We start from the raw sequence: 24526 nt of genomic DNA on the forward strand, positions 1-24526 counted from the left end.
CAAGATAATCCATTATTTTATTTATACAATATCTTGTGTTTAATTGTTCTAATCATAAAGCATCAGTTGTCGAGATGCCAGAACCAGGAGAGAAAGTTGTATTTAATGAAACAAATATAAGTATAAAACACCCATTTGTATTATATGATGATTTTGAGAGCATCTTGGAAAAGATTGATGATATTTCAAAAATATCAAAAGTATATTCCTTGTGGGTTTTGCTATTACATTAACTCTTCTGTAGGAAGTAAATTTGACAAGTTGGAGTTGTATAGAGGACCTGATGCTGCTGAGGAATTTGTTAAAATGATTAAGGATGATTGTAATAAGCGAACTAAAATTATGTCACAAACAAAGTTACCTATGGATTTATCTCCCAATGAAGATAAATAATTTGAAGGAGCAAGGATTTGTTGTATATGCTCAGAGACTGTGGTAAAAATTGATAAAAGGGTTTGTGATCATTGTCAAATAATGGAGAAACACAGAGGAGCAGCTCATAATAATTGTAATCTCAATTATAGAATCCCGACATTCATACCTGCACTTCTTCATAATAATTGTCATTATGATACACATCTCTTTATCAAAGGATGAAGTATGACTCCTAGAAAGCCAAATGTCAAAATTTCATCTAATTTACAAAGCAGATTTTTATTCATAAAATGGGTGGAAATACATATATTAGATTTATTGACCCTTAAAATTTATGGCAAGCCATCACAGTTCTGTGGTTTCAAACATCTCCTCTTTTCCTAGACTTTCTCGTCAATTTCGGACTAAAGCTGACTTGGGTAAAGCCATTTCTCTTCTTCTTCAAAAAGGGCATTTACCCATCTGATTGTATGTGTTCTTTTGAAAGATTAAAGGAAATAATACTTCCTCCGAGAAAGCGTTTTAATAACAAGTTCGGAAGATGTCACATTACGGGTGAAGAATATGAAAGAGTGAAAAAAGTTTGGAAAGTTTGAGATAGAGAATATGGATGAATATCATGACCTTTATTTAATAACATGTTTTATTACTGGCTGATGTGTTTGAGACATTTCGAGAATTTTGTCAAAAAAAAAAAAGATTCCGATGGACTTCATCCTGTCCATTATTATACATCTCCAGGACGAGCCTGGAGTGCTATGTTAAAAAGTTACTAAACAACCATTGATCTTCTAAGTGATGTAGATATGCTCTTATTGATTGAGAACATGAAAAGAGGAGGAATTTCACAAGTTTGTCGAAGGAGATATGCTAAGTCAAATAATATATATGTATATATATATATATATATATATATATATATATATATATATATATATATATATATATATATATATATATATATATATATATATCTTCCAGACTTCTCACCTGATAAGCCCACATCTTACTTAATGCAATTTGATGCTCATAACTTTTATGGCTGGGTAATGTCTGAATCTCAACCCTTGGTCATTTTAAATGGGTGAAAGAACACAAGTACAAATCTAGCTTAGATGGTGTCTTCTTTACAAGTCAAGAAGATTTAGATAAACGGGATTACGAGTATGATTTTGAAGTAGATTTAAGCTATCCAAGAAAACTTCATAACATGCATAAAGACTTTCCTTGTGGAGCTGAAAAAGAGATCCCCAATGAAGATTTATTCAGTGGTTATCAACAACAGTTCTGTAGTTCTTCAAATGAGTTTAAATATATTCCTACAACAAAATTACGAACAACAATGTTTTCCAATTGCTGAAGTATGTTTCACATCAAAGATATATATATATATATATATATATATATATATATATATATATATATATATATATATATATATATATATATATATATATATATATATATATATATATATATATATGTGGGCCCATTGAGGGCCCAAACAGCTTAAATAAAACATCAAAGAAATCTAAAGCAATTTATAGTATCCAGACTAAAAGTTAAATAGGCACATATTGCACTAAAGTTGAGTCAGTCAATGGTTAAGTAAATACATTGATTATAATATGAGGATGAGAACAAAGGCTAATAATGATTTTGAGAAGGACTTTTACAAGTTGATGAATAATTCTGTATTTGGTAAAACAATGGAAACAAATGGAAGAGACAAAATGTTGCTATGATTTGCTATTATTTGGGAGCATGCAGAGAAGTTGATAAATAACCAAAGCTTTAAAAGGGGAGAAATATTTACAGATAATTATTTGTGCTGTTTATTTGATTAAGAGTACAAATATAGATCAACCAATTTATGTGGGAATATCTGTTTTTGATCTTTCAAAGTATTTCATGTCTGATTACTTTTATAATATTCGAAAGAAAATATATGGTGAGAATGTTGTATTTCTATATCTGGATACGGATAGCTTCATACTTGAGATAACTTCAGATGATGTTTATAAGGATATGAAAGAAGATAAAGCTATTTATGATCGAAGTAATTATAATCCTAACAACCCCCTCTCTTTCCAATAAGAATATAAAGTTTATTGGTAAATTTTAAAATGAATTAGGTGAAAAGATACTAAGTGAATTTGTAGTATTCACTTAGGGAGGAATCAATTAGAGATAAAAAGGGAGTGTTTCCGGAATGATCGCCATACATTAAATAGAAAGGGGGCAGCAAGGTTTGCAGTGGAAATTGAGGAAGGAATTCAGGCTTTTTATGTCAGCAGAGGGTGGGAAAGCTATAAAGGAAGGAACAGATGAAGTAATTGGGATGAGTAAGGCCAGGCAGGAAAATGTTAAATATATTCTCTACCAATGCCAGAAGTTTAAATAACAAGATGGGAGAGCTTGAAGCCAAAGTAGATAGCGAGGAGTATGATATAGTTGCAGTGAATGAGACATGGTTTAAGGAGGAGATTAACTGGAGGACAGGATTAGCGGGCTACAAGGTGTATCGGTGTGATAGGAAGGAGAGAGTAGGAGGAGGAGTAGCAATGTGGGTAAAGGACAGCATTGCATCAAGAGAAAGCAGTGACATTAAAGAAGGAATTAATATTGAGCTATCTGTGTGGGTTGAGATTAGAGATTACAAAAACAGTAAGATACTGGTGGGATGCCTTCATTAGGCTCTTGGTGGAAAGGAAGAGGAGGAAGGAGAAGTACATGAAGAATTCAAAAGGGCATATGGTAAGGGAGGAGTATTGATTATGGGGGATTTTAACTTGCCAGGTTAGATTGGGTCCAGGAACAGGGAAAGGGCAGAGCAGATGAGGATTTCATAGTTTTATTCCAAGATTGATTTTTAACCCAGTTTGGCATAAGCCCACGATGAGGAGTACAGTGATAGACCTCTTTTTAAGTAAGGATTCCAATATGGTGGAGGAGATGGAGGTCAGGAAGCATTTAGGAGCAAGTAACCAAAACATTGTGTGTGCAAAGATTCTGTTGAGGGTTAGAGTTCAGGATAGCAGAGTAAGGCTATTAGATTTCAGGAAGGCAAACTTTGAGGGTATGAGGAGAGAATTGGGTGCTGTAGATTGGGAGACACTAACAACAGGACAATCAGCATCAGAAAAATGGGAAACCTTCAAGGACCAAATGTGTCGAGTGCAGAGTAAGTACAATGAGGTGCAAAACTAGAAGTAGAAAGAGACCAGTGTGGTTGAGCAGTGAGATAAGGAACACTATTAAGGAGAAGCAAAAGGCATTTATTAGGTTTAAAAATAACAGGAATGGAATTCGATATTTATCACTTTTGGAGTAAACAGAGGAAAGTGAAGAAAATAACTCAGCAAGCCAAAAGAGAGTATGAGAAGGACATGGTTAAGAATATTAAACACAAAAGCAAGGCTTTCTTTAAGTATATTTGGGAAAAGTATAGGTTAGGACCAGTGTGGACGCATTGAGGAATCGCACCAGGAGAGTAGATAGTGATGAAAGTGAGATGACAGGCTTATAAAACAGGAATTTTTCTTCAGCTTTTACACAAGAACAGTCAGGAGAATTGCCAACAGCTCAGAGTATCTATCAAGGAGGTGAGAAAGGGCTTTTACAGAAGATCCAGGTTTAAGTGGAGGAAGTAATGGAACAGCTCGGTAATCTAAGAGTAGATAAGGCTCTGGGTCCAGATAATATGCAACCGGTAGTATTGAGGGAAGTGGCTGAGCAGGTAAGCAAGATGTTAACGGATATTTTCAATTGCTCAATGGAATCAGGACAGGTACCGGAGGATTGGAGAGTAGCAAATATAACACCATTATTTAAGAAATGATCCAGAGAAGAATTGGGAAACTATAGACCTGTTAGCTTGACTTCAGTCGTGGGGAAGGTGTTGGAGACATTAATTAAAGACCAGATGAGGAACCAATTAAACAAATACAAACTAATTAAAGGTAGTCAGAATGAGTTTACCAAAGGTAGTTCCTGTTTAACAAATCTTTTAGAGTTCTAAGAAGCAGTGTCTGAATGGGTGGATGAGGGAAAGGCAGTGGATATAGTATATCTAGACCTTAAGAAAGCATTTGATAAGGTACCACATCAGAGTTTGTTAGGCAAAGTGAGTGCTTGTGGAGTGGATGGTCAGGTGGCTAATTGGATTGAAAACTGGCTTAGTGAGAGGAAGAAAAGAGTGGCTGTGAGTGGGACGATGTCTTGCTGGGAGGATGTAAGTCGTGGGGTACCTCAGGGATCAGTACTCAGACCATTACTATTCAATATTAACATTAACGATTTGGATAATGGGGTAAAGATGAAGCTTTCCAAATTTGCAGATGACACAAAGCTTGGAGGTAAGGTGGGTAGCAGAGGGGTAGTGAACAGATACAAGAGAGTATTGATACTTGTATGGATTGGGCAAAAGACTGGCAGATGGAATTTAACCTGAGCAAGTGTAAGGTGTTGGAGATGGGAAAGAACAATGAAAATAAAGATTACAGGATGCATGGAGTAATTTTGGAGCGTGTCACACAGGAGAAGGATCTGGGGTGGAAATAGATATGGGAGGTAAGCAGGCAGCACAGTGCCAGGCATCTATATGTAAAGCAAATAGGATTTTAGGCTGTATAAGAAGGGGGATCAATTATAAATCAAAAGAGGTGGTGATGACATTGTACAGGAATTTAGTGAGGCCACATATGGTATATTGTGTGCAGTTTTGGTCACCACAGTTCCAGAAGGCAATAGATGCCATTGAGAAGGTTCAGCATAGGGCTACTAGATTGATTCCGGGCCTAGCTAGACTAAGCCATGAGGAGCAGTTGAAGCAGACATGAAGAAGACAGAAAGGAGGTGGTTCTGAAGAGATATGATCGAGATGTTTAAGATAATGAAAGGTATAGATAAAATATGTGCAGATGAATTATTCAACAGAGTAGACAGTGACAGAACCAGTGGCCATGGCCTGAGAGTAAAGAAGAGGAGAGTTAACACGGTAGTAAGGCAGGGGACTTTTACTCAGAGAGTAGTTAATGCATGAAATGGTCTCCCTGGAAAGGTAGTGGCAGCAGAAAGAGTAGATAAGTTTAAATTAGAATTAGATAGGTACCAGGAAATTATGGAGACTAGCATAACCCGCGCTCTGCATGACATGTTGGGGTGGGTGTGTTTGAGAAAGGAACTGATGCAGAGTATCAGTAGTAATTTTACTTCAATGCAGTTAGTGGAATACGATTTCACTGTTTCAGAACCATTTTATTTACTTTTTTTGTACCATGCACCTCATATGGTCTTTGAGATAATGTATGCCGAATATCATGTTAATCGAGCACAGAACAAAGTCGAAGATAGCGCGACACATAACCACAAACTCGGAAATAATATATAAGATAGAGGGGTATAGGGATGTTGATAAGACGTTTAGGTAGTTTCAGTATTGATGGGTGATTGTGTATGGAGTGCTGTTGGTGGGGGTGTTTTTAAGGGAGGTTGTGTGGTTGATGTGTGTTTTTAACCAAGCCCATGCCCCCTCTCCGAGGGGAAGAAAAGAAAAAAAAATTCCAACAACAAAAAAACTACAAAAACAAAACCTCCAAAAATTACAAAATTTATTTTTTCTTTAATTTATTAAAAACATTTATTTTTTGTATTTTCTTTCTTGGATATTTGGTTGGTGTGGTGTTCACGCAAACATCATGGGCTGAATCTGATATGGGCTCATATACCAAATGAATGGCCTCCACCTGTCTTGGATTTCCAGTTGTCCTTGTTGTAGGTGTTAGATCAAAGGCATATTCTTATAAATACTTAACTGGAGGTTTAAATGAATTCAAATGTGAAAAGAAACTGAAAGGTCTCAAGAAGAGTGTATTAAAAGAGACCATGAACTTTCAACAATATCTTGAATGTATATGGAAGAGAAAATATGTTTATCAAGAGATGAGTCTTATTAGAAATTATAAACATGAAATATTCTGAGACTGTTAGTAAGAAAGCTCGAACAGCATTTAACGATAAAAGATATATAATGAGTGATGGAATAAATACATTACCTTATGCGTTTAAAGTACAACTATGAACAAAAATGGGGTTGAGGTTTTAAAGGAAGTACTGCCGCCTTTTTTACTGTTGAAAAAATTAACTTATTCCTAAAAATATATCATGAACAAATTTTTATAGGATATCTCTTTGACTACTCAACTTGGTTAACAAAATGATCATATGAAAGGAAGGCGAAGCCCCAGCTCCTGACAGTGAAGTTCTATCAAAAGGGAGGTGTTTTATGAAGTAATGTTTTCCAGTTTGAAAAGGAGACATATGAGTGAGCGCAAGTGAGCAAATTTTGCGATTTTGAGAAATGGAACACATTACTGTGTTAAACCTTCCCTTTTGACACTACTAAAGTGTATCGACCGCTTCAAAATCTGCACTCATAAAAGATGTTTACAGGGTAGGGGGAGGGGTGTTTGACCCAACAAGATCGGTGTTTGCTGTTTCCTACAAAACTACACACACAATTTCGATGAAAGTTGACCACAACGTTCATCACTCATGATTGACCTAAGTGTATCAACAACAAAATCTGTGCTCATTGAAGGGGTCTACGGGGGGGGGGGGGGAGTTACCCGCAAAAATATGAATTTTCTCTGTGATCCAAACTACACACACAATTTCAATAAAACTTGACCACAACCTTTATCACCCATGATGTACCAAAGTTTGTTCACAGCATTAAAAAAAATATTCAGGGTCGAAGGGGGTATGCAGGGGGTTTGAGAATCTGTCGCTTCTGATCCATGTGAGCTTCAGTACAGTTTCTCCTATTTTTCACTGAGTGCCATCTCATATCAAATTATGTCTTACTGATAGCAGATATGTTTGGCTTTACCCATCAAATAATGACATAAAGCCATCTTTACTTTACCCATCAAAGAATGACATAAAGCAATCAATTGTTTTACCATCAAAGAATGGGCTTTACCCATCAAAGAATTGTTTAACCTTTCTTTCCCTGTAGGTTTCTCATCTTATTTTATTCCATGACTAATTAAACCAACATGAAACAATATTGAGGAGAGCATGTTATGACTGAATAAATTATGTTGATTACTATTTCCCAAAGTAATCCTGTAACCAAAGTAATAAGATTAAAATTTACTATTTGTTGCATAAGGCACAGGAAGATGTTATGCATCCACATAATTTGTTGTAAAGAGAGAAACGAGCTTTCATATCCATGACAAGGAAATATTTTTGTGTGTCAGGGTTATTGATGTGTTGTTCAGTTGGTCAGCTTGTGGAGATCGAAATGAAAGTGTGAGAAATATAACTGTCATCCATGTCATGCAGATAATACGGATCCGAGAATGAATACATTGAGTTTCTTCATGATAGCAATACTATTTGAGCTGATCGCCATCATTTGCTACATCATTATGCGACATGTTGTGAGTTGAACAATCCATTTCATCAATAACATGCTGCATTTACAACACCCTTCCATTATTGTTCTTCTTTCTTTTGTTCTTATTTGAACCATGGTACAATGATTTTGTACCATGGTACACTCTTTTTAAGATTAATAGTCTTTAGTTTGAAGCTAAAGATGAAAATACCACAAAACAGTAAAAAAAAAATAACCAAGCACAGGGTAAAAAGTTTTGTGCTAAAGACGAAAATAGCACAAACAGTGAAAAAAAATGAAATTATCTCATAGTATTTTTGTGTTTGTTTATTTGTTTAAAAGACTTTGTTCTCATGAGAGGTGACTACACTTTTAACCCTTCATGATCCATGTTCAAGGAAGAGTAAAGTATAGTTTTGATGTTGATGTTTCTCCTCTCTAAAAGAGTTATCCACATTCCTCTACTGCATTAAATATTTACCCTGTGCTCAGTAAATTCAATCAATACCATGCTTAACTGCACAAACACTAATGACTTATTTCCTCTGTTTCAGTCACTTTACAAGTACTACTTTGGGAAAGTTACAGATAAAAAAGACAGTCAGTTAGGTAAGTTGATCTGATAATGAATTATTTACTTTGTGCAATTACATTTTTGTCACTTTCTCTTTATTCCATGAAACTCATGTTGGTTGTTATTTCCATTTGAGGGTTTCAGAAGGTAGGACTCAAAATATCCACCTCAGTTTTTGGTAATGGATCATGATTCATGAACCAAACTATGAAACTTCGTTCTCGGAGCCTCATTTCAAGAGCTCTTTCAAAATCTTCACAAAATCTCTGAAAGCCTCCACTTGTAGCTCATTTGGATTGCTATTCCCCGGAATGATTAATAAGTACTCAGGAAGGAGTTTTCTTTATCAACCCTATATCTCTGACTATCACTGGTATAATTTCAGCTTTCTTCAATTTCCAAGGCCTCTTGACCTCATTCTTCAGATCCTTGTATTTGGTCATTTTCCTGATTTCTGTTGCATTTCGTTCAAAGTCATTGGGAACTGAAACCGTGTTCAACAATGCTGAATTTTCCTTTTTAGTTCACCTGGAACATAGTTCCTGGGAGCTTACGGGATGGCGTGTCGTCTGTCCATCCATCCACAAATACTTGCAACTTCTTCTCTGAAACTACACATACACTTAATCCCCAAATTATTCGTACCCTATGAAAAATCTGAGAGTTTTGCATTTATCTCATACCTACAAGGTGGAGTGGTGGAACTTTCACTTCACCCAAGGACATTTAGTTGGCATGTACAAATCCACATATATTTTGGCTCAACATTATTAGCATAACAATAGAAATGTTAAGATTTCTGTATTATTGCCTGTCCAAAATTATTCATACCCTTTACCAAGTCTCAGAATTGAGGCCAATGTTTCTGATAAAGGCCCGGTCACACCTTGACGTTTTAGCCAACGTATGCCGATTTTTGAATTGTTTTTCTAAAACGCTGGCACACGTTGAATACGTTATGGGTAAGTTTTGATAACATTGAGAGCACGCTGAAAAACACTGCCATACGTCGTTGTACGTTGGCTTTAAACGTTGTACTTTTCGGTTGTCCTCAAATTTTTTCATGCTTGAAATTTCACGACGTATACCGGCGTATGACTCACACGTTCCGCTACGCTGGCCACAAGTTGTATGCACGGTCTGCGATCGTTGACAGACGTCAACACATGCTACTTGTAAGTTAATCATAAGTTGAGACACGCCGAGGTAATGTTTAGCGTACCCGAAACTTATTTCTAACCTATGATTAACGTGTTGTTGGCACGTTACGCGATCATTGCCACACATCGACAGACGTTACTTTTAAGTTACTCATAGGCTGAAAGACGTCGGTATAATGGATCGTCCTTGCGTCAGCGTCCACGGCCACGGCCAGGACACTTATTTGCAGCATTCTTCAAACTTTTCTTCGGCATGACGAGGATGTTCACACTTCGATGTCTAGCTTGGCTATGATTCCAATTGTCCATCGGCAGCGTCTATTTAAAATAGTCGAGTTTGAGCGTTTTAACACGTTCAGAAGAAACGCTTCAAATTTCCAAACCCCAGCGTCAAAAAACAAAGCCGAGTGACAGCAATTTAAATCGTTCATTGTAAACAATGAAAATAGCTGACAGGTACCGTTTAAAAGTCGTTGAGTGTTAAAAAAATCAAAATGTTGAGCGAAAGCGTCTACTTTCAATAGTGGAGTTTGAGCGATTTAACACGTTCAATAGAAAGGATTAAAATTTCCGAGCGCCACCGTCAAAAAACAAAGCCGAGTGACAGCAATTTAAATCGTTCATTGTAAACAATGAAAATGGCTGAGTGGTACCGTTTAAAAGTCGTTGAGTGTAAAAAAAATCCAATTGTTGAGCGCAAGCGTCTACTTTCATTAGTGGAGATGCAGCCATTTAAATCATTGAGTGGCAGCCTATGAACCTACCCGTGGACACGCGGACGCAAGGAGGATCCATCATAACCCACACCCTCCCCCTTACACTCACCTACTACTGCCAACATGAACAAACTACTACTAATACTAATACTAATACTAATACTAATACTAATACTAATACTGATACTGATACTGATACTGTTACTTCTGACATGGACATCGACTCAAAAAGGACTCGAAAACACTGTTGGGTTCCCCTTTTATGAGCAGCATTTTTATATACCAATTCCCAAAACCTCTGGGAACACGTCTTTATATGGCAGTTGTAAGCTCGAAACACATTCATTTTTTTTTTTGTCGACCGGAAGACGTCATTGGAATACGTCTACATACGTCGATGTGTGTTGGGACTACGTAAAGAATTGGTTCAAAGCACGTCAAACATAAGTTAGAAATAAGTTTCGCGTAAAAAGGACATTACCGCGACGTGTTTCGACTTATGAGTAGCTTATAAGTAGCCTTTGTGGACGTGTGTAAGCATCCGCATATCGTGTGTACAACTTATCCCCATCGCATGCGGAACGTGTGTCATACGCCGAGTACGTCGTAAAATTTTGAACATGTTTAAAATTTCTTGACGTACTCTACTTACTACGACGTATGATAGCATACTTTAGCGTTCTACTCACGTATACCAAACTTACTCATACCGTATTTGACGTGCCCCCAACGTTTTAGACACATTTTTCTTAGGTCGGCATACGCTGGCAAGATCGCCAAGGTGTGACCGCGATGTTGTCACTTCCATTTCTACGGCAGTTATGATTCGAATCGTTGTGCATCAGCCTTTTAATAGGCTACGTGACGACATCGTCGGCGATGCGTGCAACGCGCTATGCCGAAGTTAGACTATCGTTGGTCATAGGTTGTGTAGGCCAACAACAGGTTCAGCATTCGTTGGTATAAGTTATCTATAACACAACGAAACGTTCTGTGTCCATTACTAATATGTTATGCATACGACCAACTCGTTATGAATACGTCCGAATCTTAAAAAAAAACATCAAAAGTTCAACGTCAGCCAGCGTTTTACATACATTTTAATACGTTGCCATCGCTGGCTAAAACGTCAAGGTGTGACCGGGCCTTAATGCACATGCTTTTGATATTCCTAAGATTCTTCATAATGTTATGCAATTATTCCAGGATGTGTGCACACAATCTGAATCCATTACAAATGTGGTCTATTGAATGTACAGTGACGAATGTTATAGAACAACACTCTGCCTTTATACTATAAATTAAGGGGAGCTGATGCAATCATTCTCAGGTCATTGTCAGCATGGCGAAGAAGAAATAAGTCAGTGAGGACGTTCGGTTGTGCATTGTGATTGCTCACAAGGAGGGGAAAGGCTACAAAGCTATTTCGAAGTAGTTTTGAGTGCCAGTTGCCACCATACAAAGCATAATTAGGAAGTACAAGGAGTTCCACTCTGTAAAAAAAAAAAACATTGAAGGATGTGGTCGGAAGCCAAAGGTGTCGCCTCATCTGGCAAGAAAAGTATGGCGAGAGGCCAACAACAATCCACGGATCACTATTAAGGCTCTCCTGAACAACCTTGGTGAGTCTGGGACCAAGATATCAAGGCAGACACTCCAGCAGACATTGCATAACGGGGTTCTCCATGGATGCCGACCAATAAAGACTCCACTCCTCCATTCCAGGCACAGAAAGGCTCATCTAGCCTTTGCAAAAGCTCACCTGCACAAAGATCCAAGCTTTTGGTCCTCAGTTCTGTGGTCAGATGAGACGAAAATGGAGCTTTTCGAGCAGAGATGTTGCTTTCGTTTGGCGAAAGAAAGGTGAAGCATACAACCATAAGACAGTCCTGACCATCAAACATGGATGCGGGAGCATAATGCTTTGGGGATGTTTCTCAGCCAGTGGGGCTGGGAATCTCCTCAAAGTGGTTGGCATCATCAAAAAGGAGCAGTACATCAAGATCCTTGAGGAAAACATCAAACAGTCCACAGAGAAACTTCACCTCGGGGAGCATTGGACGTATCAGCAGGACAACGATCCAAAACACATTGTCAAGTCAGTCAAGAAATGGTTCTGGGATAATGATGTAGATGTTCTTGAGTGGCCAAGCCAAAGTCCGGACTGCAACCCAATCGAGAGTCTGTGGAGGGAGCTCAAGACCGGAGTGATGGCAAGGAAGCCTTCCAACCTCAAAGAGCTGGAGATCTTTGCGAAGGAGGAGTGGGCCAAAATCCCTGTAGAGACATGCAAAGACCTTGTGAGCAAGTATAAAATCCGTTTGGATGCTGTAATCACAAACAGAGGCTTTTCCATTGATTACTGAATGTGACTTCGAACTGATCTAAGCAAGGGTATGAATAATTGTGGACATTACATTTTTTTTGTGAATATATCAATAAAATACACCTAAAACAATGTATTTCTTGAAATGTCTCTTGCAGTGATTCTTTCAGCTGTTTGTCACATTCTTATGCAACTTCTGCCAGAAGAAACTCATTCCTAAAATAACACGATTCAAAATACTCCAAATTTGGTAATGGTATGAATAATTTTGGGCTTAACTGTACAATTTCTATGAAACTTTAGCATAATGATCAACATCGTGCATGTACTAAAGTATGTTCATGGCATAAAAAAAACATGGAGCTCCAAAGGTGTCGACATTGATTGCCCCACAAAATAGGAATGTACTTTGTGGAAGTTGATTTCCTCTTGAAGCAATTGTAATTGGTGTGAATGAATAAAGAAATTGTCCCTCACTCACAAAATATTAATTGAACCCAGGTGAAATGCTGCAGTTGATAAGATTCCATTGTAAACAAAATTATCCATGTCTTCTGTTACATTTCCTACCTGTAAAACAGACATCTGCCTTCAGTTGATATTGATTTGTGATATTGATATGTCATTTTTTTATTAAAACGATGTAACAACCTGGAAATGTTGCATAAGTTCCAGGAAGACTGAAGTATATCAATTGGTACATGATAAATATAATGTTAGATATTTTTTATTTAGTTCACAAATATAATGAATACGAGATGATTCATAAACCCCTTGTGTTCCCGTTGTGACAGCGGATAAAAAAAGACAAAATTTTAATATTGTTTAGTGGTCAAACTTTAACTTAAGAAAATTTGAGCATTTACCTCAGGAGTCATCATTCGGCCAACCGGTTTCTCAAGGTATATCAACACATTCTCCATGGTTTGTCCTTGCACTTTTTGGATCATCATACCAAAACTTGACTGAATCGGGAATTGATTTTTTAATATTTTTTTTTCCTTGCGGAATTTGAACAAAACTTGATACTGCAAACCGCAGGCAAATGCTGAGTAAGGTGTGCTGAAAATGTTTGCGCTATCCTGTACCGTTTTGGCTGCATTTTGGAACATACATACATATATATATATATATATATATATATATATATATATATATATATATATATATATGTATATACATACATAAATAATATCTATATATAACTAAAACTCTCATCATGTATGTATGTACGTTTCCAAAATTGATAACGCATTGCCAAAACGGAACATGATAGCGCAAAAATTGTCAGCGCACATAACTCAACATTCTCCTGCAGTGTGCAGTATCAAGCTTCGTTCAAATCGGGCAGCGAAAAAATTATTTAAAAAATCAATTCCCGATTCAGTCAAGTACTCTTCGGGAGTATTTGATCAATGCAAACAACCTTAGCGGTATAGTTCGCAGGAGCTATCTTTTTCTTTTCTTTCTTGAAATGATTTATTTTTTAATCTCAAACATTTAGTATAGACAAAGAACGATTTATTTTTAAGAATAAAATAAACATCGCCATTATGTTTTAATACTGTTATGAATCTGGCAGCCATGAGCACTCAACATTAAGGTCCCCGTAGCTCAGTTAATTCGTTAAGTAAATGTGGATAGATAGATTCCTTTCCCCTATGTCTAATGGGAATTAAGTGTACGTGCACTGCGAAGTTATTTTATGGATAGGATTTTTACGCCAACAACAACAACAACAACCCTCTGCTTGCGGCATGCGGGCGTGTGCGTGGGCAGAATTCCATGCCTCAGGCAGTGTGGATTTTTCACCAAATCTGGTCACGAAGCGTTTCGTTCTGGCTTGGCCCCAAATATGGGCACGGAGCGCTTCGTTCTGGCTTCACACCAAATAAGGGTATGCTTCATTTTCCGCCCAATTGGTGACGCGCGGACCAAAGCCAGGGTGGTCCTTTTCAAGAAGGCGGAGCCGCGACATGCCGTCCACCGAATGGGAGCAGGCGACGGGGGAGCGGACCGCACCCCAAAAATGACGGAAAAGGATTGATGATTGCGTCCCATCAACGAGAGCGCTCTTCTGTCTGGGTCTGTGGCTGACTGCATCCCGCACATCCATGGCATCTTGTCTGGCGCATTACAACAAGCGCTTGACCATCTCATCAAGGGAGATCACCTGGTCTCGCATCCTCTGGGTTCAGCTGCCCTGGTCCATTCTTTGGCGCCTGGTGCTCCGGGAAGGTGCGGTCGTCCAGCCGCGCGGACGCGGACAGGTAGCTAGCCACGTTATCTTCCCTAAGCTCATCTTCTCTCCTGAGCTGAAGGGGAAATAAAGACCTCGAGGTCCATCTCTTTCTGGGGTATTTGTGTGTGCATGTGTGTTTGTCTGTGGGCCCTGTCTCTAAGTAGAATTGTTTAAGGAATTGCTTGTACATTTGATTCCCTTCTTTATTCGGATAACTCTGCCCTTACATGCTCCCCTCGTCCCCCGATTATTGTAAATAAATTTCCCTATTGCTGAATATCCCAGCTTGTTCCCTGTCATTTCTTTCATTGGCTTAAGGCCCAGTCACACCTTGACGTTTTAGCCAGCTTATGCCGATATTTTGAAAATTTATGTAAAACGCTGGTACAATATGTTATGGGTAAGTTTTGATAACATTGAGAGCACGCTGAAAAACACTGCCATACGTCATAGTACGCTGGCTTTAAACGTTGTACTTTTTGGTTGTCCTCAAATTTTAAGACTTAAGGCCCGGTCACACCTTGACGTTTTCGCCAGCGATGGCAACGTATTAAAATGTATGTAAAACGCTGGCTTACGTTGAACTTTTGATGTTTTTTTTTAAAGATTCGGACGTATTCATAGCGACTTGGTCTTATGTATAATGCATTGGTAACGGACACAGAACGTTTCGTTGTGTTATAGATAACTTATACCAACGAATGCTGAACCTGTTGTCAGCCTACACAACCGATGCCCAACGATAGTCTAACTTAGGCATAGCGCGTTGCACGCATCGCCGACGATGTCGTGACGTAGCCTATTAAAAAGCTGACGCACATCGATTCGAATCATAACTGCCGTAGAAATGGAAGTGACAACATCGTGGTCACACCTTGGCGATCTTGCCAGCGTATGCCGACCGAAGAAAATGTGTCTAAAACGTTGGGGCACGTCAAATACGGTATGAGTAAGTTTGGTATACATGAGTAGAATGCTAAAGTACGCTATCATACGTCGTAGTAAGTAGAGTACATCAAGAAATTTTAAACATGTTCAAAATTTTTGGACGTACTCGGCGTATGACACGTTCCGCATGCGATGGGGATAAGTTTTCCACATGTTATGTGGACGCTTACACACGTCCACAAACGCTACTTATAAGCTACTCATAAGTCGAAACACGTCGCGGTAATGTCTTTTTTTACGCGAAACTTATTTATAACTTATGTTTGACGTGCTTTGAACCAATTATTTACGTAGTCCCAACACACATCGACGTATGTAGACATATTCCAAAGACGTCTTCCGGTCGACAAAAAAAATAAATGAACGTGTTTCTAGATTACAACTGCCATATAAAGACGTGTTCCCAGCGGTTTTGGGAATTGGTATATAAAAATGCTGCTCATAAAAGGGGAACCCAACATTGTTTTCGAGTCCTTTTTGAGTCGATGTCCATGTCAGCAGTAACTGTATCAGTATCAGTATTAGAATTAGTATTAGTAGTAGTTTGTTCATGTTGGCAGTAGTAGGTGAGTGTGAGGGGGGGTGGGTTATGATGGATCGTCCTTGCGTCCGCGTGTCCACGGGTAGGAGACATCTTTTCACCATTGTTCGAAGTTCTTCGCGGCTAATTTTTTATGGGGCTTTTTCAACAATGAGCTATAGCTTGTTTTTACGATTTAGGTCTATTCATAACGGGTTGGACAAATGCACAATGAACTAATAATGTGCATAGAGCGCTTCGATAACTTATAGATGCGATATACCAACGAATAATTATCGTGAAGCCGGCGTTCACAAACTATGCATAACGATAGCCTAACTTATCCATATCATGCGGCAGTTTATCTTTGCCGGTGACGTAGGGTTTGCCATTCATCGGCTGCCACTCAACGATTTAAATGGCTGCATCTCCACTATTGAAAGTAGACGCTTGCGCTCAACAATTGGATTTTTTTTACACTCAATGACTTTTAAACGGTACCACTCAGCTATTTTCATTGTTTACAATGAACGATTTAAATTGCTGTCACTCGCCTTTGTTTTTTGACTCTGGCGCTCGGAAATTTTAATCGTTTCTATTGAACGTGCTAAATCCCTCAAACCCCACTATTGAAAGTAGATGCTTGCGCTCAACAATTCGATTTTTTTTAAACTCAACGACTTTTAAACGGTACCTGTCAGCTATTTTCATTGTTTACAATGAACGATTTAAATTGCTGTCACTCGCCTTTGTTTTTTGACGCTGGGGTTTGGAAATTTGAAGCGTTTCTTCTGAACGTGTTAAAATGCTCAAACTGGACTTTTTAAATAGACGCTGCCGATGGACAATTGGAATCATAGCCAAGCTAGACATCGAAGTGTGAACATCCTCGTCATGCCGAAGAAAAGTTTGAAGAATGCTGCAAATAAATGGCTTCCGGTTCCGGTTTTGAGCGGCAAGAGGTCTCCTTCGGGGCTCCCTGCTGACATTCTCAAAGTTAAGTTCCGGTTGTTATTTGTCCCGTTTTAACTGTTTAATTTTCTCACCTACATGTTAATGTGTGTTCCTAGTTCGGTTTTGTTTCAAAAATCGTGCTATTTTGTGAGTATTTATGTCGACGTTCTTACTTGGTGTTTGAGGCCTAGTCCTAGGTTTGAGGCCTACCGGTTCCACTCGGTGTTCGATCGTTTTTTTTTTGTTTGTTTTTTCTCCCCATTACCTTCAATTTCTATCCTCCCCATTACCTTCAATTTTCATCCTTCCCACTTTCCAAACATCCCCCATTCTCCCAACTAATCTCTTTCTTATCTCAAAAAAAAAAAATATACCCAACAACAACAACAACAACACGCTCACCTTCTCCCGATTCTGCTACTTCTTCTTCCTCTTAACTTCCTCCTCGTCTTCCTCGATTTCTTTTTTTTTTACACTTCCATGACCTAATCTGTTGAACTCTCTCATACATTAATATTAACAACAAAAACGATCTTATAATGCTTCATCTTCCTCTCTCACACATGTGGTACTCTTTACTGTTTCACAATGCACTTCTCTTCTGCTATTTTAACAGACTGCTCTCATTTCGACCTCTCCTTCATTCCTTGCCTAAAAAATCCAACTATTACAGCGCTTCTTCTCTCCATGCTCTGAATTCGCCTTCATTGCATCCATCAAGAATTGTGTTAAATCGCATCTCTGACCTAAAACTTTTAAAAACCACAGTTTGCCATGGATGCTCGCTTTCCATCAACCATTCTTTTTTTCCAACTTCAGTGCCAACTCACCCCCCTCACCCCTCACTCTCACTCTCAAAGCAACCATCCCACTCTTCTCCCTCCAAGCCTCCCTCTCACCTCTTTCAAAAATTCCCCCTCACCTTTCTCCCACCTTTCATCCCCCTCACTCTTCCTTCTCTAAGTTGCCCCCCTCTCATCCACCAACCTGCCTCCCTCCACTGCCCTCTCACCTCCATCTCTTCACTCCACCTCCTCAAATCCTCAACTGCCATCTTCCTTGTCTCTTGTCCCCCCTCTCCCCCAGCACCACAGAGCCTTTTCTCCTCCTCATTCGGCCCGCTCCCCTCGCTATTCTGCAATACCCCACACTCCTTCAGCAACCCTCCTTACCTCCCCCCTCGTCCCTCGTCCTACCCTCCCCCGCCCCCTCCACCTCCTGCACCCAAAAGCCTCCTCCCCTACCTCTTCATTAAAAGTGTGGACCTCAAATATCCGGGGCCTTCGCTCAAACCTTTCAGATCTTTCCATACAGGTTGCCACTGACAAACCAGACATCATCTGCCTAACAGAAACTTTCCTCTCCCAAGACGTGTCTGACTCCCAAGTATCACTCCCTGGTTACTCCCTCTTACGGTATGACAGACCTGAGCCTCGTCCTGGTGGAGGTGTTGCTCTCTTCATCAAAGACTCTATTCCTCACTCTCCCTGCACTGCTCTCACTCCCCCACACCCCCAGGAATACCTCTGGCTTCGGCTTCCCCTCCACTCCCACCTCATGCTTATATGTGTACTGTACCGTCCACCGAACAGTGATGACTCCATCTACACCTCACTCTCCGAAAACATGGACCATCTTCTATCTTCTCATCCAAACTCTCTCTTCCTCTTATGTGGCGACTTCAATTGTCATCACGCCAGTTGGCTAGGTGTGGGTACCTCTCTCACCTGCCATGGGACATCAGCAAAAGCTTTCTGTGACTCATTTGGGACTGACTCAATCGGTCAACTTCCCGACCCGGATCTCAACCAATGGTACTCCATCTCTTCTGGATCTGATTTTGACAAATTTCCCTGACAATATCTGCTGCTCTTCCTTCGCTCCAATTGGTTCTTCTGACCACGTCCTTGTTAAAGTGGACATCTCTCTGGCTGTCATCAGAGAACCACCTCACCGCCGTCGAGTCTGGCATTTCACTCAAGCCGACTGGCAGGGTCTCCGAGCAGCCATCAAACTTACAGACTGGTCTCCTATCACTACTTTCTCAAACATCAACTCATCCTGGGAATTCTTTCAAAGAAACTTGCTCTCCCTCATGCACAGATTTATCCCCTCTCGTGTTCAGTTGTCTTACCCTTCCTCCCGCCCTTGGTTTACTGAAGCTTGTGGTGAGGCAGTTGTCCTGAAACAACTTGCCTTTGCCTCATGGAAAGCAAACCCAACTGAGGGCAATCTCAGTTCTTTCCACAAAGCTCGGAACAAGTGTGTATCTCCCCTCAGGAGAGCCAGAAAACAACATGTTTCTCATCTCAAGTCTGAACTCTCAAACCTCTCTCCCTCCTCAAAATCCTGGTGGCGTTTAATCAAATCTGTTTCTGGTGTATGTTCCCCCTCCATCCCCTCCCTTACCTCAAATGGCCGCACTGCTGATTCCACACGTGATAAAGCTGAATGTCTAAACTCGGTGTTTGCAGCTAAATCTTGTGTCCTAAACCCATCACTATCTCTACCCACTTTACCCAGTCGCACCCAACTGTCCCTGGACTCTGTATCCTTTTCTCCTGACAAGGTGGAGAGCTTGCTTTCAAACCTCGAGTCAGATTCTGCAACCGGTCCAGACGGCATCAGCCCACGTGTCCTCAAAGCCTGCTCTTCTGCTCTTGCTCACCCTCTCTCTGTTCTATTCACCCTCTCATTTTCCCAAGGTCATCTGCCATCTGCTTGGAAATCTGCTAACATCACTGCCCTGCATAAAAAAGGTGCAAAAACAGATCCCTGTAACTACAGACCAATCAGCCTTCTCCCAATCATCAGCAAGGTTATGGAATCCATCATTGCTTCAGACATGAAATCCTTCCTCTTCTCCAATGGCTTGATTTCCAATCATCAATTTGGTTTCAGACCAGGTCACTCTACCCTGGATATGCTGCTATTGCTCTCCCATCAATGGATGGAGGTCCTCAATGCCAGACAGGAAATCCGAGCCGTATCCCTGGACATATCACGTGCTTTTGACACAGTCTGGCACCCTGCCCTACTCACCAAACTCTCTTCCCATGGTATTCAAGGCCATCTCCACTCATGGCTCGCAGACTTCCTCTCCTGTCGCAGTCAACGTGTGGCCCTAAATGGAGTTCTTTCATCCCCTCTTCCTGTGCAGGCTGGAGTTCCTCAAGGTAGCGTTCTGGGCCCTGTTCTTTTTCTGGTTTTCATCAATGATCTCTCGGACTCTCTGGAAAATCCTCTATTTCTCTTTGCCGACGACTCCACCCTCTGCCGTACCATCTGTCATCCCTCAGACCGGCAAGCAGCAGCTTCTTCGCTCACTGCAGATCTGGATAAAATCACAAACTGGTCCAACACGTGGAACATGTCTTTCAATCCACACAAATCTCACACTCTCACTATGTCTCTTCGAAAGGACCGTTTACAAAACCCCCCCATCCACTTTCTCAACAATCCTCTGGAAGAAGTCTTTTCTTTCAAGCTTCTGGGTCTCACTATCTGCCATGACCTTTCCTGGGAAAGTCACATTTCCAACCTTGCCTCAAAAAGCCAGTCGCCGACTGGGAATCCTCCGTCGTGCAAAGTCCTTCCTCGGCCCTCTTGAGCTCCTGACTACTTACAAAGCTTTTGTCCGTAGCCTGATGGAGTACTGCTCTCCCCTCTGGGCTGGTGCTCCTGCCTCCCCACCTTTCTCGACTTCACGCTGTCGAAACCAGGGCTTTTAAGATCATTGGCATCTCCTGCAATGAAGCTGAGTCTTTGGGCCTCTCACTCAATCACCGCAGGTTGGTCGGTGGTCTTTCTGTCTTCTACCGACTCTTCTCCAGCCTTGCCCCCCCTGCTCTCTCTGCGATTTGTCCCAACCACATTTCCACAGGGCGCTCAAGGTCCGCCAACAACCCCCTTCTGGTAAAACTACCAAAATCACGAATCACTGCTCATCTTCACTCTTTCATTCCTCTTTTTTTTCCGCCTTTGGAATAAACTTCCTCACTCTATTCTTTCCCATTCTTCCCTCCAGGCTTTCAAAACAGCTGTTCACCACCACCTCTTATCTTCCCCCATCCAAATCCTCGATCTTTTCTACCCCCGATAATCCACCCAAGCCCACTTCCTTCAATTCTCCTGCTTTCCTTCCTGAAAGTCCCTGTAATGTCCATCTTCTCCTCGCCATGTTCCCCGTCCCATCCCCATCCCTCTCCCTTCCACAGTTCACCTGTGTCTGTTCCCCAATGTTTTGTCCCTTCCACTCCCACCCCTCTTGTCTCATGCCTCCTTGCTGTGAGTTGTGTGTTAGCTCTCATACGAGCCTCGACCAAGGTATACAAAAAAAAAAAAAAAAAAAAAAAATACCATCCTGGCCGTGGCCGTGGATGCTGACGCAAGGACGATCCATTATACCGACGTCTTTCAGTCTATGAGTAACTGAAAAGTAACGTCTGTCGATTTGTGGCAACGATCGCGTAACGTGCCAACAACATGTTAATCATAGGTTAGAAATAAGTTTCGGGTACGCTAAACATTACCTCGACGTGTCTCAACTTATGATTAACTTACAAGTAGCATGTGTTGACGTGTGTCAACGATCGCAGACCGTGCATACAACTTGTGGCCAGCGTAGCGTAACGTATGAGTCATACGCCGGCATACGTCATGAAATTTCAAGCATGAAAAAATTTGAGGACAACCAAAAAGTACAACGTTTAAAGCCAGCGTACAACGACATATGGCAGTGTTTTTCAGCGTGCTCTCAATGTTATCAAAACTTACCCATAACGTATTCAACGTGTGCCAGCGTTTTAGAAAAAAATTCAAAAATCGGCATACGTTGGCTAAAACGTCAAGGTGTGACCGGGCCTTTATGCCAGCATATGACTCATACGTTCCGCATAACGCTGGCAATAAGTTGTAGGCACGTTACCTGATCGTTGACACACATTACTTGTAACCCAAAACACGTCGAGGTAATGTTTTGCTTACCCGGAACTTATTTCTAACCGATGAGTAACGTGTTGTACGCATGATATGCGAACGTTGGCACACGTCGACAAAAGTTACTTGTAAGGTACTCAAAAGTCGAAGCATGTCAATGTAATGGTTAGCGTCAGTGTTCCAGACTCCAAGTTTTTTTTTTGTTTTTTTTTCTTCGGTATGACGGTGATGTTGACACTTCGATTTGTAGTGCAGTTATAATATTGTTACGGATTCGCGCCCGCCGGCGTGCGACGGCCACGTAACTCGAATCGCGGCACGTTGCCCACCGGATGGACAATCCAGTCGTGACCCTCTCGGACTAACGCCGGGAACCAGTCATGGGTGGACCTTTCGGTCTCACCGCGATCGAGCCAATCGGCCCCCGCGTGGGATAGGGTTGCTCGCCAAATTCGACCTACCTAAGTACCCACACGGAGGGTAGACCGGGCGATCGCACCTCGCCGCAGGTCGACTTCGGACACGGGCCACTTAAGCGACCCGTTCCGTACTATCGGGATAACCGAGCGGTGTTATTCGTCGACCTCGACAGTTCGATTAATTATCGGGCGTATTCAGCCCACTACCAACCCTTTACGTGAAGCAAGATGAGGATTCAATGAAAGAAATGACGAAGCGAAGCGGGAAACAGTTCAACACAAAGCACATTTATTCGCGATGAACGGAAAGCACACATATACAATTCCACCAAAAGCACATAGAAAAGAAGAGAAACACAATGCAATTTTACACAAAAAGCAAATGTAAAAGCGAAGACACAATGCAGAGCTAATACCGACTACCGAGCACACGGCAACACTGATACAATTCTACTTCACAGACGGCGCCGACAACACATATTCCCAAAGCAAAAGAAAAGAACGCCCTCAAGGATGAGGCGGGCCTGGGGCCGAGACCGGGTCGGGCCTACCCGTCTGGTGATGAGACGCGGAGCGGCGATGGTGCCTCAACTCCGCGGGCCTCGCGGACAGTGTCTGGTAGGGGGTGGGAAAAGGGGCCCCCTTGGTCGCACTATCTCAGCGCGGGGGGGAAACAGGAGGGGGTTGCTGATGCTCGGGGAAAGGAGGATTTTTACTCTGTCTCGAGTCCCGCGACGAGCGTCTCCACCTCGACCAGGTCGCGCCGTCGGCCTCCCTGGTGTGCAGCTCCCGGCACGATGCGAGCACCCCCTCGTCTGCCTTCGCCGCCTCTCCACAGCTTCGTCCTCTTCGCTCCGACTCCAACGCACACGACGACGACGACGACCAACAACTTCTTTTCTGACGAACGCAGCCGCTTATATAAGCCCCGTGGCTTCGCCTTTGACCCGCTGCCTTCGACCTTTCACCTCGCTCCCCATTGGCCCGAGAAAAAGTGGGCGTGAATGCATTTTGATCCATGAATTTGCATATAGCGACCGCCCTCCAACGCCCTGGAGGCGGGGCCAAATCGCCCCTCGCTCACCGATTGGACGGAACAAAAGTGGGCGTGTGTCGTTTTTGATCCGTTTTTGGAGCGGAAAATCCGTGGTTTTGTACACGCTGTTCGGCGCGCGCCCTGCACGAGTCCAACACCGGTACCCACAAGTGGCGCAAGAACGGTGGTGATGCGACGGTTGCGAGGTGTGACGTGAAGCGGTGCCGCGGTGGGTGGTTGATGTTGTGGTTGGTGGTGGTAACAATGGCGGTTGGTCCAAAATAAAGATAGTAAAAGAAAAACGGCTATCCTGAAGAGTCGCAGCATGCATAAATGACATGTATTCCCACTAGACAACGGGTTTGGGCCTAACTACACATATACTTACCGAGATACCTCACCTCAGGGACCTGAATGGTGGTTTGCGAATTTGGTCAACCACAACAATATAATGTAATTAAAAGGCTGCCACTCAACGATTTAAATCATAACTGCACTAGAAATCGAAGTGTCAACATCACCGTCATACCAAAGAAAATAAAAAAAACATGGAGTCTGTCACACTAACGCTAACCATTACCTTGAGTGTTTCGACTTGTGAATACCTTACAAGTAACTTCTGTCGACGTGTGACAAAGTTGGCATATCGTGCGTACAACTTATTCCCATCGCATGCGGAACGCGTTTCATACGGCAAGTACGTCGTAAAATGTTTAACACGTTTATAATTACAAGACGTACTCCACTTAATACGACGTATGATTGCGTACTTTAGCGTTCTATTCACACATACCAAACTTACCCATACCGTATTCGACGTACGCCAGTGTTTTAGATGCATTTTTCAGAGGTCTGCATATGCTATCAAGATCCTCAAGGTGTGACTGCGATGTTGACACTTGCATTTCTC

The 24526-nt window shown here is 41.3% G+C and overlaps 1 protein-coding gene across 2 annotated transcripts in view; it reads left to right on the forward strand.

Moving 5' to 3' along the window:
• Window positions 1–24526, forward strand: part of LOC147035690 (equilibrative nucleoside transporter 1-like) — a 251380-nt gene that overhangs the window by 129982 nt on the left and 96872 nt on the right. For both annotated transcript variants that reach the window (XM_085846842.1, XM_085846852.1), the window contains 2 exons: window positions 7729–7826; window positions 8338–8392. In XM_085846842.1, the coding sequence (XP_085702968.1) occupies window positions 7729–7826; window positions 8338–8392 (153 nt within the window). The remainder of the gene's footprint in view (window positions 1–7728; window positions 7827–8337; window positions 8393–24526) is intronic.

This window comes from Eptatretus burgeri, chromosome 1 (assembly GCF_056783735.1).
Source record: "Eptatretus burgeri isolate ZD-2024b chromosome 1, Ebu_testis_v1, whole genome shotgun sequence".
Lineage (NCBI taxonomy): Eukaryota > Metazoa > Chordata > Myxini > Myxiniformes > Myxinidae > Eptatretus > Eptatretus burgeri.